This window comes from Macadamia integrifolia, unplaced genomic scaffold (genome assembly GCF_013358625.1).
Source record: "Macadamia integrifolia cultivar HAES 741 unplaced genomic scaffold, SCU_Mint_v3 scaffold1591, whole genome shotgun sequence".
Lineage (NCBI taxonomy): Eukaryota > Viridiplantae > Streptophyta > Magnoliopsida > Proteales > Proteaceae > Macadamia > Macadamia integrifolia.
Window position 1 is genome coordinate 21,780 of NW_024868269.1, and position 16,360 is coordinate 38,139.

The following is a 16,360-nucleotide window of genomic DNA, read 5'->3' on the forward strand; positions in this document are numbered from 1 at the left end:
GAACTGTCCTCCATGAGTTTAGGAAAACTTTTGCATAAAATAATTGTTGATAAAGACCATATAGACCCCAAACTTGTGCGAAGGGCCAATATAAAATATTAATGTGTCTCCGTGGTGTTGTTCAAATAATTTGCCTCAACTTATATCATATTATCCAAAAGACAATTTTTATTCTCCAGGTGGTGATGCTTACCATTTCATCCTAGGTTTGCTCGCAAACCCCTGTAAGGTTTTAACAGCTAAAAACCCTCATTATTCCCATGTGTACATCTAAAGCACCCATAATGAATGGATCCCATTCACCATGACCTTATAAAAACTTTGTTCCAATCATACGGTAATAATATTTTTTTCAAAAATTCAATATAATTAAATGTACAAATATAATCACTCTATAAACAAAAAATATGGTTATATATTTACCATGAAACATACATGTAATTAAGCCTGTAGCTAGGATAAAGTATGTATCGTTCTAGTGAATCTTTTACGTCCCTACTTCACCCCCGACGGTTATATCATGATGCCCTTAAAGCCTTTATGCAATGATAAGCTCCTGTAACCATAGCATATTTGCTTAGTTGAACAGAACTTCTTCCTAAATGAAATGGAATGGTTAATTCCATGAAAGAAATCTTTTTCATGAGGTAGAACTAGCAATTCCTATTTTCCAATTAGGATCCAACGCTACTTTTTGTTTTTTGGTGATATCCTCCCTCTCCAACACCAATCTGACCTCTACAATCATTACAAGTCAATAAACTCCAGTTAAATTTCTTCAGAATGATATAGGAATAACCACTTTTAACTGCCAAATGCAGTCTACTTTACTCTCAAACTAGAAAATCATTACTTAACCTGCACCCAAAAAAAGGAATCATTACTTAACCATTACCAAACTAACCCATGGTTTTCAATGTCAACTGTCAACACCTGCCATAGAATATTATTTTCCACTCTCTACCATAAACTGCTGAAATTTTTCTGTACCACGTTCCATCACATAATAACAGCAAAAGCTGAAAACAGTTTAGGGCTACTCCTCCCTAAAATTTTCAAGTCAGTTCTCACCCAAAACAACCCACAACTTTGTTCGTAACTCATCTTTAACTCGAACTTAAAGTTCCAGATTTAGAAACTACATAAAATGAGAAAGACTCCTTTATAATTCATGAAGACGTTGCCAAAGAGGTACCCAGATCAGGTGGGTGACCAAATTGAAGACATTTGGGTATCCATCTCAGTATCGGTGTTCCATCTTCTCGTTCTCCTTATAGTTCATGGCATACCTACATCAACGGCGCAAAATTAGACCATAAAAAGTAACAGATGAAATTTTGAAGTTAAACAATTTGGAGAGAGTACATTGACTGCTTGCTCAAGTTCACAATGGGTTAGAATCGCCTAGAGACCAGAGTTCAGGAAACCACAAAACCAGAATTCATTTAATAAAAGATTAACAACCAGAAACAGTATTATAATTTATAAATAAAAAAAAAATACCCATATATCAGCAACAGAACCAGAATTCAGGAAACCACAAAACCAGAATTCATTTAATAAAAGATTAACAACCAAAAACAGTATTAAGGAAAAAAAAACTCGTATATCAGCAACAGAATCATAACCAAGTATCTAAATCATAATTTGAAAGCTATATCTCAGGATTCCAGAAAGATGAAATTTTTAATACAAAAAATTGAACAAGAATTAGAAATCAGATTAGCAACTAGACTCAACATTCATTATATAAATACCTCGTTGTCTGAAGAACAAACCAGAATTGACAAAAGCAGGAGCTGAAAGGTTTTGTGATGACCTGAGTTCAGCAACTTAGAAAGATAATAAGAAGATCGAAAGAGGGAAAAAGATATGACCTGGGAATCACCACCCAAGGCCTAGCTAGAATCACCACCAACCCAACCTGTTGAATCATCATAGCAGGCATGGTCTGAATCACCACAGAACTTGTTAAGCAAATACTTTATTTAACTGTACAAATCTTGGGCTATATTTAGCCCTCCTATGCCTTCATTAAAAACAACAAAAGACCAGTTATACTCCACAAAGTAACTGGAACTTAATCTGATCTTAAACACAAATAAGAGTCCAAATATAACATAAACTACTACTACCGCCAACTAACTGGGAGAGTTTAAGTTTGTCTAAAACTCTTCATAAAGATAAAATAAAAGACCCCAACTAAGCTGGAACTTAAAAGTCCTATTCCAGCTATTACAAGTATAAAGAAAGAAAGAAATCCATAGGACTCCTAACCAGTGCCTCACAAATATATGGAATATTCCTGGTCCAAAATTGAACCAGAGACTGGTCCAAACCAGAACCACAGGCATTATTTTGCCTCTTTCTTGCTTCACTGCTGGTAATTCATAAGGTGACTCTAATGCTAGGTGTAAATGATACTTCATTCCACTTGCTTAAATTTACAACACCAGTGTGGAAGTGTTGAACAAGGTGCCAATATCAAAGGGAGTCGGCAGGGGCGGTGTGAAGAAACTAACTTACATGGCAAGTAATTAATTAACAACCAAGTACTTGAGGAATAAATGTTAATGATGTTGCAAGTGCATTAAAGTAACGAATTCCTAAAAGTTCAAGACAATGCATTTGATACATGTGATGTGAGCTGGTTCAACAAACCAAACAATTCCACAACACTTCCTTCCACTGTGCACCGGTAGCCGCCAATTGTTCCGCTGGTAGAAGATGATTCAATCGTGTCTTCCAAACGTAATCGAATCAAGGTAAGAGAACTAATCGTGAAATCCCATTCGCGTGAGGAAGAACTCCTCTGCATATATATCTGATATGTTTTGTTTTTTGTTTTACCTTCCCAAATTACCCCTGGCTTCTTCTTTTATCTCCTCATTTCTTTACCCCAATTAGAACCCTATCATTTAATTCTGATACCGCTCCGTAGTAGGAGTCTGCAGCTGGCTGTAGGGGTCTCTGATGGGACTCAACTTCTGGGCGGTAGCTCCTCTTGTGATGCTGAAAAAAACCCTCCAAATGGTTCTGTAATCTGAACTCAGGTTTGGGAGATCTGAGAAAGAGTTCCCAATTAGGAAACTAAAGGTCTGCAGAAACAGATAATACAGAGCTCAGTTGGCCACCAAACTTGGGTCGAGTGACCTCCTTATGGACTTCAACAAGCCCTCAAAATTGGGTCCAGAATGGGTGGCTGATTGTGAAGATCTGAAGGTTCTTGGTTGATGCCACCAATTAGGAAACTTAAGAGAGATTACAAGAACTAGAGATCCAGACATCTGTTGATCAACCTGTGCAGTTCGAGTGTCCTCCCAGGTGTGAAGAGCAGATCCCTAGAACAGGGTCAGCAGGGACTTAGGCTGGTTCAAAATCCTGCCCAAATCTGGTCCTCTAATGGCTGCCGCTGGTAATCTTGTGTCTCCAGATTAATTGCTGGTTGGTGTCTTGATGAGCAGCCCATGTAGTATTCTCAACACTCGAAAGATAAAGGAAAATCAAGAAAAGAAAATAGAATAGATGGACGGTTGAGAAGGGTGGAACTGTGGAACTGTGGAACTGTGTAAGAGAATAATGGATTGGGTATCTCACCCCTCAGGTTTTAGGTATCACACCCCTCAAGGGTTTAGGCATCTCACCTCTCAATAACAACCTTTCATCCAAAGAGTATTCACTCAATAAATTCATTTATCAAAAATCTCCCAGTCAGTTAGTCTCTTAAATAGGCACAGCAGCTCCTTCAGAATAGGAAACTAACAAGAAAAGGAAAGTAAGTAACTAGGAAACTAAAAACCAAACATTCTTAAATTACTTACTTGTCTAAAAGAAGACTCTAAACACCAAAAAGGAAACAAATCCTTGAAGAATAATGGGCTGGTGACTGTTCACGTGAACAGTAACTTTCCTCTTCTTCCTCCAACTGTATCTCCATAATAAGACAAACTAGCAGTCCAATGCTGAGATCAGTAGAAGGGATTTTGGATCTTCTAGAACCTTTTCCTAGGATTTCTTCTTGCTTGCTAATTAAGACACATAAATAAGACAAAAAGCACTCAAACTTGAATTGGTAGAGATTTACTTGAAGATTCTAATAGTTGTGGCTGACCTGACTGGGCTTCTAGAAGTTCACTTGAAGACAAAATAGAGGCTTCATCTGCTGGATCGATGGAAGGGGTAAGGCTGCCAACCAGCTTATTCAATGGAGTCAAACCAGGACCAAACTTGGGACAGAACTGAACAAAGAATTCATCAACTTGTGCCCTCCTTTTGACAGCCCTATCTACATCACCTTTAAGATTCCCATAAATTACAATTCTACCATAGTTCTAATAAACTCCATGATTTGAGTATCCTCATATTTGGGTGGGCTTATAGCTATTCCGAATACAAACATAGCCATAGATTCCTTTGTGTTCAGGTTTAGAGTTCATTTACCCAATGAAAAGCTTGACATGTTTATTGATAAAATGGCAAAGTGCCAATATCGTCTCATGATCCTTGGTGAATATGCTTTCAAAGAACAATGAAATCGTTATTGAGTCTGAAGATGATGTCTTCGTCAAATCCTCCATCTTTCAGTATTGTGATAGCGCTTATTGTGAAGTGGTTGATTACTCTTGGTGCATTATAAAATTGGATTGAGAACGGTTGGAAGAACAAAAAGGTGTTGGTCATAATGGAAATTTGTGCACCATACAATCTTTTCACATGCGACAGGCATTCGTTGTTCACATATTGGTTGACAAAATATCCCCAAAGTTGAAAAAAAATTAAACCAATAGTTCAGTCACAAGACGAGTTGAATGGATCAACCCAAGAGGAAGACCACTCAAAATGGAACCACCATAATAGTAATGGAAATTGAGAAGATTGTGAATCAAATAACAATGGAAGTACAATGAAAGCTATTCCCCATCATGAGTTCGTTCTTCCCCATGATTTTTCAACCATTAATGCAACTCAAAAGCTTCATATTTTAGATTTTCTTCAAGTTGCAAACAAGGAGCCGATGTCTGTCTTTTCACATGAGACAAACATTCGTTGTTCACATATTGGTTGACAAAATATCCTCAGAGTTGAAAAAAAATTAAACCAATAGTTCAATCACAAGACGAGTTGAATGGATCAACCCAAGAGGAAAACCACTCAAAATGGAACCACCATAATAGTAATGGAAATTGAGAAGATTGTGAATCAAGTAACAATGGAAGTACAATGAAAGCTATTCCCCATCATGAGTTCACTCTTCCCCATGATTTTTCGACCAATAATGCAACCCAAAAGCTTCATATTTTAGATTTTCTTCAAGTTGCAAACAAGGAGCCGATAGCTCCCCGTACGTGTATTTTATTTCTACCCTTTCACAAAACTCGTGGGCGAGTTTTTTCTCAACAGTGGGGGAATTGATGCAAGTTCACTACCTTGGACCGACCCAAACCCGTTCGGGAACTAAGATTATAGACCAAGTCCAATTTGGGTCTTTTGGTTCAATAGGCTATTTAGGATATTTGATGTTATGGTTTGTCTTGTAATTGGGTCCATTAGGAGTTTCAGCTAATTTAGAAGTTCTCTTTATTGTTGTTGATGGAGTCATAGGTAGAGTTAGGATATTAATCAAGTTCTATTTCAATTTTAGGGTTATGTTAGGAGTCTATTGGGCCGACCTGTGGCACAACGTTAAGTTGCACTATTGCAACATGTTGGTCACATGTTCGAAACTTGGAAATAGCCTCTCCTCTGAAACAGGGGGTAAGGTTGCGCACATTTGCCCCTTCCAGACCCTACAGTTGCAAAAGCCTCATGCATTGGGCTATGTTAGGAGTCTTTATTTTCGTCTTTAAAATACCAGCTTGTGAACGAGAAACACAGATTGATAAGATGAATTGAGTTGGCTGTGTTTGAGAGCCTGTGGGCTGGTGCACGTGAGATTCTCTCCCCCCCCGCCCCTTCCTTTTCTTGTTATGTGATTTTCTCTCCCCTGCAACTCAGATTTCTTTAAAGATTTCCCTCTCCTCTAACCGGCCATCCACTAATCAATTAGGATAAGGGAGAATCATGAGATAAGTTTCTAAGTTACAGGGGGAAGAGGGAATCACACAAGAAAGTGGGGAGAAGAACAATCACACAATCACTCTAGCTACACAAGCACTCACAAACATTTCACTATTTCATTCTTCAAATCTGAATCTTGTGGTGGTTACAACCTAGTCTTTAAAGACAATAATAGACTCCTAATCGTAATCTAAAACTGAACTAAATTAAACTCCAAACCAAACTCTAAATAGACCATGAAACCACATAGGCAAATACTACTAACGATATGTAATTCTAATAAAGAAAGAAATAAATAAATTGCAAAATTTATAAAATAACTCAAAGTAAGTCCTTATATCCTATTGAACCCAAAAATAAATTGGATCATCTCCGTTTGGGTTCCCCAATGGGTTGGACCAACCGATAGAAGCGTTCCTGGATCAACTCCCCCGGTGTTGAGAAAAACTCGACTACGAGTTCTGTAAAACGAGAGAAATAAAAGCACACAAACGAGGGCTATCAGCTCCTTGTTTGCAACATGAAGAATATCTAAAATATGAAGCTTTGGTGTTACATCCATTACTGGAAAAAAATTTTGTCACAACGAACTCATGATAGCATTTATTACACTGGATTCCGTCATTACTTGATCCACAATCTTCTTATTTTCCGACGCCATTATTGGTTGTTTCACATTTGACCAATCTTCCCTTTTTGTTGGCCCATTTGGTTTGTCTTATGGTTGCACAGTCAGTATAACCTTCTTTTACTCCAAGGATATTTAAACGACAAATCCATGAAGAATGAATTTTTAAACATGTGAGAAGGTTTTAAGGAGCACAAATTTTTATCACGATCAACAATGTCATTTCATTGTTCCAACTACTCTCGACCCAATTGAATAATGTTCAAACGATTCAATCAATTAATAATTAAAACCATCACAATACTGAGAAACTAAGAATTCAACGAATGAATAATCCTCAGACTCAATAATGATCTAATTGGTCTTTGATAGATTCTCTACCACAGATCGCAAGACGAATTACTACTTTGCCTTTCATCCATAAACAAATTAGCAAATTTTTCATTGGGCAAGCAAACCTTAAATCTAAACACAAATGAATCCATGGCCAAGTTCATATTCGAAATTGCTATGGGCCCACACAAATAAGAGAATACTCAAATTAACGAGTTAGTGGTAGAACCCATAAATAAATTGATGTTCATGATAACAATAGCAGAATTGTAATTTAAGGAAATCTTAAAGGGTTACTAAGGAAGGCTAAAGAAGGATGAGAGGGGTAATAAGAACTAAAGGATAGGGATCTAATTGGAATAAAGTATAAAAAAAAAAGAGAGGGGCATTTGGGGAAAGCAAAGGATAGGAACCTATTGGTCTGATTCCAAATTGGAGAGGGGCCAGTTAGAGGAAAGGGAAATCTAAGAAAAAATCAGAGTTGCAAGTAAAAGAAAATCACATAACAAGAAAAGGAGGGGGAGCGAATCGCACATGCACCAACACACAGGCTCTCAGACACAACCAAGTTAATTCATCTTTTCAATCTGTCTTTCCCAGTTACAAGCTGGTATTTTAAAGACTAAAATAAAAGACTATCAACATCAATAAAAAGAAATTATAAAATAACCCAGACTCCTAATGGACCCAATTACAAGATCGATCATAAAGTAAAATAACCTAGATATCCTATTAAACCAAAAAGACCCAAATTGGACTTGGTTCTCAGTCTAGGTTCCCGATCGGGCTTGGGTTGTTCCAAGGTAGTGCACCTGCATCACTTTGCCTCCACTTGTATGATGCTCCTACCAAGGAAATTCTGGTTAGTATTAGCTTCACTATAGTGAATTGCCGATCAAGCTCCAACAACTTTAGGAGGAACTTATTAAGAAATGGAAATCACAGACTCCACAGATCTGCTATAACAACTCCAAGACAACTATATTGACTGAAGTGAGAAAGCAAGAATATGGAAACAGGAAAAGGTATTTTCAGTGAACCATATAATGGTGTATTGTTTGACAACCTCAACTAGAATCTGGACAGATCCAAGCCGTGGATTCTCCCAGAGTCGAAAACTTCGCATGGAAATGGGAATAGGACCAAGTTAAACAGACAACCCCTTTATTGAGGTAGCTAAGGGGTAACCTATAACAAAGATGAGACAGTTACAGGTTTAGACATGATAACACATTGTGGTAGGTAAGGATATGGTTTTGTATCCAACCTGGCATTAAATCCCCAAAGGATTGATTTCATGAGGACAAGAATCATAGTTATCAAAGTGTCACCTTGTTGGTGTCCCCTTGATTTTTTTGCTTCCTTGCCTTGGGTTGCGTTACGCCTTGATAGCCTTGACAAGAATGAATTTGGTAGATTTTGCTAGGTGTTTTGAATTAGAGAAAGAATTAGAAATCCCTCATCATGGCACGGTATTACTTTGTTCCCTAGTTAGTGTTTCTGAGTTATACACACCTTACTCCGTTCCAATGAGATGATTGGCATAGGACAGGTTTTCTGTTGAATTTTCAGCAATGACAGGTTATAATTCTTCAAACCACAGCAGGTTGGAGTTGTTTTGGGTTTGTAGGAGTTAAAAAGTGTCTGGAAAGGACTATTCAAACAAGTCCCAGTCGCTCAAACCTACACTGTCGCTATCCTTGCGAGATGTTACCTATGTCCAGTGGAGAAGTCTATTGTAGGAATATGAAGCGATTTATATCACATAGACCTAGTATTTAGGGTTGTTCAAGCTAAAGGTAGGTGAAACCTCCCAGGCTGAAATGCTTTTCAGTAATTGTCTTGTCGTTATGGTGTGTAAAGGGATCTAGAGAAGGATTCTAGATTAGCACAAAGGATGAGAGACACTCTAAACCAAGATCAGATTGAAGGGCTTGATTAATAAAGCAAAAATTCATGTTTAGTCCAGTTTTGTAGAGAAATCAGTTACTCTGGAAATTAACAAACACTGCCCAGCATAGATGTCACAGCGTCAAATCGATCCAAGGCAGTGGAGGGGTGGCCAATCGATTTGGCGATGAATCGCCCATTATGGCGTTGTTATGGCGGTCAAATCGCCCATGTGTCATTTTTTATTTTTCCTATTTTCAAAAGTTATTTAGTATGCTACTTTTCTATTTCCCCTATTTTCTAAAGTTATTTAGCATGCTACAAGCCTACAATATATACTCTATAACATATAAAACCAACATTAAGCAACATCAAATCATCAAAAATCAATATAGCCCTATCAAAATCACCCTGCATTTTACAAAAAATCGACCGCTTAGTGAATCAGGCTTGACCTGGCGTCCATGGCGGTGGCATAGCGACGCCTATCAGCCAATGGCGACTGCCATTTGTGAGTCACATAAATCGTAGCACTGCCATGAACTTTTTTTTCCGCCAGGACGCCAAATCGCTGCCTTGGCGACGCCATGACAACTATGCTGCCCAGACGCTGTATTTATGAATAAATAGTTTACTGGCTTCAAAAATGAGAAGGAAGAGGTGAGTGGTGAGGCAGGAAAGGGAAAAGCAAACTGTAACTTCTCAAAAACAGATCAGATGGTGCTACAACTCCAGGGATAGAGTAGCCCAACCCTGGTAACTAGTGTCACGCCAGAAAAATAATATTTAATGCAATTTAGAGTGAAAGGAAGGATCAATTGCAGGAAAAACTTAAACCAGAGTACTATTCTGTCTAGCAATTGAAGGCTTTGAAACAGGAAGATAATCTCAGAAATCAAGAAATATTAAGAACAGACAACTACTTGTAAAATCCGGGAAAAATCAGAACTAAAAAAAAGAACTTATGATCCAAAATAACAAGCTAAAAACTGACCCTAAACTCTTGAAAAAACTAGAATTTCTATTATCAACTGACTGATTGGGAGAGGTACGTATTATATATATATATATATATACACAAACCCCACGTGCTAATTTCACCCCCACTTATGGACTAATAAATTAACCCTGTAACAATGAAACCCAAGAAAATAAACATCCAACTAATAATGTAACTACCCAAAATTTGTTTTCATCCCATTGGACTGCCACCAACACTTTGTGGGCCTCCCAAACTTCCACATAGGCATCCATACTGGATCATAATCTAATGCAATTGCATTAGGTTAATTGATTAAGTCATCCCTCTGAGCCTGTGTTCTTTGGAAGCTATTCCCTTCACTGTTATTTGGAGATCATAGGAGTAGGAAATTTTGAAATTCGTAATGAGAAATCTGACTAGAGTTTGTGACAATATTGGATCCTTCATCATGGGTTGGACTTTGGCTAGAAAGCAGTTTGTGGGTGTGAAGAGATTTGATCCCATGTTAGATTATGAATTCATTATTCGAACCAAGTTCTGTTTATGAATGTACATTTATACATTTTTATATCGATAAAATTTTCTAATCATCATCTACAACTGAAAAAATACCTTTTTTCCCAGATAGAAAAACAAATATGAAGCTTTTCCTTGAAAATTAAGGTTTATGATATCCAGTCCTTATCCTAAAGCCAGCTTTCGGTACTCAATAATTTGTTTACGGCTAAGATTTCTATCCCTTGATTAGGTTGTATATCCTTCTTATCCCTTCATCCTTTCTCGTTTAATTTTCCCCCTTCTCCTAAAAGCAAACGATAGTAAGCGCCCCGGGGGGGGGGGGGGGCCTAATGTATGCAACATGCACATTGTGGGTATGACCAGTACTTGTTTTTTCAAAAAACCTGGTCAAGAAGCCATCAATTTCACTCATGTTTTCATTAACTTAAACAGGCCATAGTCATCACCCATCTCCAGATTTGGAATCTTTTTGCCTCAAGAAAATGCATATGTATTCTGACGATACAATTTTCAATGTGGTCAGAAGTATTTTAGTCATTAAAAGTATTAGTTAGCATCAACATAGCCGCCATATTTTAATTAAGAGAGAACAATATAAGAATGACTGCCCGATGCAACTTCAAATATGATTCAATGATACTATACATGGAGAATTCAGCAACCTGTAATCAACAAAATTCCTAATCAAGGATGACCTAGTGCTTCTCTTAGAGCTCTAAAACACCTCTTGCCAACAAAACTTGAGGCCAGCTTCATAGCGTTCACAAGGATGCCACCTTCATAACTAAAAAAAATCTGAGGATCCCTAATCTCTTAGGAAAAAGGACCATATCCTTGTCATGTCTTTGCATCAAGAGTGAACATCCATCTTCGAAAAATGAAGCTTGTTTAAAGGTCCCTATTTCAACCTAGGGGCTTTCTTCATATGTATCCGCCCACTTTACAAGATTAGCTATTCAATCAACAAAAAATCATACAAGCAATGATACCTAATATTCTTTCCTAGTACTTCATAGGTGGCATATCCATAAACCACAATATAATTCACGGGCATATCAAAAGGATGGATTTATGCTGAATTCCCTCCTATTGTGTTTATTGGGGCTTAGAAAAGATTTATCAAACTATGAGCCAATGACGAAACCACTTGACGAGATAGGAACAACTGAGAGTAAAAAATCAGTCGCAATCAGTAGGAGAAATTGGAGGGTGAGACAGAGAAGCGTTACATTAGTTGACCAGTCTATGTGAGAAGATATTGTAGAAGTGAAGAAAAAAAATCACGTTCTAATTCAGGAAAGTCAAATGGGTCTCTAAAACAATCAAAATATTTCATGACATAATTCATGACGGCAAAGGTTTTTTCCTGTAAAAGGGAAGGATAAAGAACTGTAACTGAAACAGAAGAGCTTGAATAGATAGAATTAGCAGTGAAGAGGACATCAGATGTCTGTTTCAAAGTTATGGGAACTGAGTGTTGGCAACAATAGAGACAACTTGGTACAAAATTATGCTAAACCCATGTGTTGTTCAGGAATAAGAACCAGGGAATTGAATGGCAATTATTAGAGTTTATGAACAAAAGATTCATAAGCTTACTAACTCAGTCTATTTGATGCAAATAAAAATTTTTCTACCAAACCAAAAAAGATCCTTCTGACAAGGTCAAAATAACATCATGGAAAGAAGTATAATAAGTGGAAAATGGTTCTTCTTGCTTTATTTGGACTTCGGAGGGGGAGAGAAAAAAAAATCATTGATAAAAGAAGATTTATTTCAAAAATATTCCACATTTTATGTTCTCATAACATCAATTCAGATATGGCGTGAAAACAATCCTGAGAACCCCCCCCAAGAGAAGGTATCAGCAAAAGATTTTTTATACATTCCTTTAAGAGAAACTTTGCACCAACACAATGTGACAATTGTGATTTTCAACCCCACATTATATGATTCACAGTGTTACCATTATTTAAAAAATAATAATAATAAAAAGAAAAAGAAAAAATAAAGACAATTTTCAAGCTGTGCACCACCCAAGTCATCTTACCCAGCTCAGAGATCAGGAATGTTCATTTTGTCCAAATCCAAATATCAAGTACTCCCCAAATAGTAAAATAAATCTATTATTTCTTATAAAAAGACCTAAAAAAAAATTTTAGTAAGGTGAATTTATATAAATTCTATAGGGCACACAACAGTTCTCAAATGAAAAGGGAAAAAAAAAAGGTCAGACTTCGTCTTTTCAGAAAGTACAAGTCAAAATGAAGAAAACAACGCAACAGGACTGATAAACACATGACACTAAGAATATCTCCAAGGATTTCAACATCAACCATACCATTCAAAGGCAAAAAAAAACAAACATCCAGCATTACATCATGATCGTCAACCTTAATAGAATCACACAATTTTCATCAAAGAAAAGGTCTAAATCCGCTTAATCAGATGAGAGAGACAGAGATTGTGAGAAGATACGAACATGTAGGTGCCAACGACAGGAGTAACAAGGAGGGCGGCGCTCATCCAGTTCTCTGAGACCTTCTGATGAATCTTCCCTGTGAAATCCTTCCACAGCCCTGGCATCACCTTCTGCTGCAATGGTGACAGTGAGTACATCACTACCTTCATGCGCACTGGTGTCTTCCCCATTCTCTATCTCTCTCTATTTGTCTCTGCAAATTACAAAGGAATTGGATTCTCAATTGGGTGTGACAGATTAAACCTAAACATTGCGTAAACTCCAGTAATTAGAAAGCAGAAGGACCATGTGCTATGAAGCAAAGATCATAAACAAACAACAACTACACCAGAGATCATAAGAATCAAAGTCAGACACAAAATTAGAACAACAAACACAACCAAATCTCAAAAAAATATTAGATCAAGGAATGAATCTCAACTCAAATACAACTACACCAAAACAAACGCGAGCTCTCACATCGATCGGATTCAGGAAAACAAATAAGCAAAGCCGACCAGATGAATACAGAATCAAAGAAGAAATTTCTTAAAGAATCAGTGACGAAATCAGAGGAAGGAGGAAGGGCTCAAATCTTACCTCAGATGTGCAAAGCCAAAAATGAGCCAATGAGGGGGAGAAAGAATTCTCTCGCTTATGCCGATTGAGATTAGCGATGCCATTGGCAAATTTGGCAATCGACTAAAATGTTCTAGGTTTCAACAATATTACCAGTTTGACCAATATACCCTTATCATTCGAAAGACGAATCTACCCGTAAGAAGCAAGATTTCAGTGTTTTTAATGTGGTTGAATAGGTGTATAAAACAATGATCATGGCCATTTTTGTCATTACGAATGTCTTCGCCGTCTGCCACTCTGCCTTGCTGATTGGACAATTTTTTTTTTTATAAAGAATGAATAGAGAAGTTTACCATTATGACCATGGTTTAAGATACCGGAATCGTTCTCGTTGTTCCGATCCTGATTTGGGATGACCTGTGTCGGTTTTATTGGACAAAAATACCTCCGATTGTTATTAAAAAGATTGACTGTTTTATATTACTAGTCTTCAATTCTTCATCCATATAGATCCAGCGATATCATATCGATCAAGAATCGAGATTGAACAGGAACGATTAGATCCGACCAGTTCAGATTGATCCGATCCGATTCCTCAAACCTTAACATATATAGCCGAAAAAAAAAAAAAAATCACACTTATTTTTTTCTTTTTCGGTTAACATCATACTTGTTATCGAAAGACTGCCACGGCCTATAGTTGTCATAGTCAACGTTTTTTTAGTCTTTGATTCTGAGGCTTAATTGGACACGCAGAAAAAGACACAATTATATATCAGCAAAAAAAAATTACGCAATGGTGTCCAACATTTATATCAGGAAAAAAAAAAAAAATTACGCAATGGTGTCCAACATTTAAAGAAACAATCCTTGAATACCTCAAAGTTTAGTATAATATATGGAAAAAGGTTGGGTATGTTAACGGTATACTTCTATCACATCTTTTCTATTAGTCGAATCGCTAGATCTAGAAAAGCCGACGGTATACCTAACCTCTCATATCATATTTAGTAAGAGTGTAAGTTTGGCTCTGACGGCTTGAACCTGTAGCGAACCCGAATAGGGCCAAGGATAAGATTTCTGACCTTGAGGGCGGGTTAGGGTTGAAAAACACTGACCCTGAGGGCAGGTTAAGGTTGAAAAACATTGATCCAGGGTTAGGGATTGGGCTGGGTTTGGGTTGAATCCTAAGCCTAGCTCAACCCAGTCCTGAGTTTAACCCTGATTTATATAGTGTAATTTAGGGTTAACATCATATCCTTTTATTTAGAATAATGAAATCTAGGTTATTGATTCTTATACCCAATTTATACGGTTTCTAACTACATCAAAAACAAAATTCAGCAATTGCTTCCAATATTCGATATATTTCTCCAATGCAACCCCAACCTTGACTGTAAAAACAATGTCAATCAAAATTAGCCCGACTCTAGAAAAAATAGGGTTGGCATGAGCCCAATAGGGTTGGACCTAGACATGAATCAGGCAGGGTTGGGTTAGGCCTAAGTTGAGTTTTGAGGACCTAGGGTTGGGCTAAAACCCAGCCCAACCCGGCCCTATTTCACCCCTAATATTTAGAGAATGTCAGAAAATAAGTAATATTGTAAAGAGTGCCCTTCTTAGTTTTTGTTGGTGATGCACAGTGGAAAGAATGGATTGGATATCTCTTGCATCCAAAATTATTGTACAAAAATCATAATATTATAGGAAATGAAATAATTACCTTGAAATCGTAAGTATAGTTTCTACTCATAATAATAATTTTTCCTCACTCTAGCAACACAAGGAATCATTCCTTCAATGCTTTAAATGGATCGAAAACATCAAGAGATGCACAATATTTTCAGGATTGTGAGGATTTTAGAAAGGGAGTTAGCCCAAATAGCACATTGGTTACACCATCCACCTTCTTTGAATGTTTGATACTCTCTCTCTCTTTCTCTCTCACACACACGCACAAAAACTGCAATGGTGAAAGGAATATAGGGAGAAGGAAACTTTAGTAACTACTGGGTGGTTTGATGGTGGAGAAGATGATTGTGTGAGCAAGGCACAATGGTGCAATGGTGGGTTTGGTGATGAAATAGGGGGTTCTGTGATGTGCAAATGGTTGCAGGAGTGGCAGGTCGACTTGCGCAGGACTTGACTGGGGCAATGCTCAACGAAGTTGCAACAATGGTATGCAATACTTAGAGAATCAAGGGCATCATGTTGAGTCAAGGATGGGGCACTACAAACTCCCACATAAAAGCCATTGTGCAGGAGTGGCAGGTTGACTTGCGCAGGACTTGACTGGGGCAATGCTCAACAAAGTTGCAACAATGGTGTGCAATACTTAGAGAATCAAGGGCATCATGTTGAGTCAAGGATGGGGCACTACAAACTCCCACATAAAAGCCATTGTGTTTTTCCTTTGTATATTTCGAATCGATGGGACTTTGTGAGTGGGTGGGGTGGGGTGGGGTGGGGTGGGGTGGGAGAAATCTTAGGCCACGTGGTCCGACAGGAAAAAAGTGATGTTTTTTCAAATTCCTATCCTAAACAAACAAACGCCCACAAACTCCATTGGGGTGAAAAAATACGTACAACTATTCCACCCCAACACCCTAACACTCCCAGCCCATAATCAAACAGGCCCTTAAGGAATGCAACCCATTCATATGTTAGATCTTTTAATAATAATGTGCATCAATGGATAATAAAATCTTGATGGATTTCATCAGTACTACTAGTGAAAATGTCTCATAAGAGTTTATCCTTTTTTCATATGTATAACCTTTAATTATGTTTCTATCAATTTATTTAATGATGGCACTAAAATCATATATGGGCCTATTTATTTGGTCATCATTAATTCTTAGTTGTCATTTTGAAAAACTTTTAGATGATATTAGAGAATTTGACGAAC

At 37.4% G+C, this 16,360-nt stretch overlaps 1 protein-coding gene across 2 annotated transcripts; it reads right to left on the minus strand.

The window, feature by feature from the left end:
- Positions 1-910: 910 nt before the first annotated feature.
- Positions 911-13,611, minus strand: LOC122064265 (cytochrome b-c1 complex subunit 8-1, mitochondrial-like). Of its 2 annotated transcripts, none has more exons than XM_042627976.1 (3): positions 13,471-13,611; positions 12,892-13,084; positions 911-1,289 (listed from the first exon to the last, which is right to left on the minus strand). In XM_042627976.1, the coding sequence occupies exons 2-3, from the start codon at positions 13,059-13,061 to the stop codon at positions 1,241-1,243; spliced, it is 219 nt and encodes a 72-aa protein (XP_042483910.1). In that variant the 5' UTR covers positions 13,062-13,084; positions 13,471-13,611; the 3' UTR covers positions 911-1,240. The 2 variants fall into 2 exon arrangements, with proteins under 2 accessions (XP_042483910.1, XP_042483909.1); XM_042627975.1 differs by lacking the exon at positions 13,471-13,611 and adding an exon at positions 13,313-13,454.
- Between the last annotated feature and the right edge of the window lie 2,749 nt (positions 13,612-16,360).

What these genes read in the sequence shown, in the direction of transcription:
- LOC122064265 (XM_042627976.1), bottom strand. Translation starts at nt 13,061, where the DNA reads ATGGGGAAGACACCAGTGCGCATGAAGGTAGTGATGTACTCACTGTCA. An exon ending in CCTGTCGTTGGCACCTACAT is followed by an intron (nt 1,290 to 12,891) that starts GTTCGTATCTTC and finishes CCGTTGATGTAG; the next exon opens with GTATGCCATGAACTATAAGG.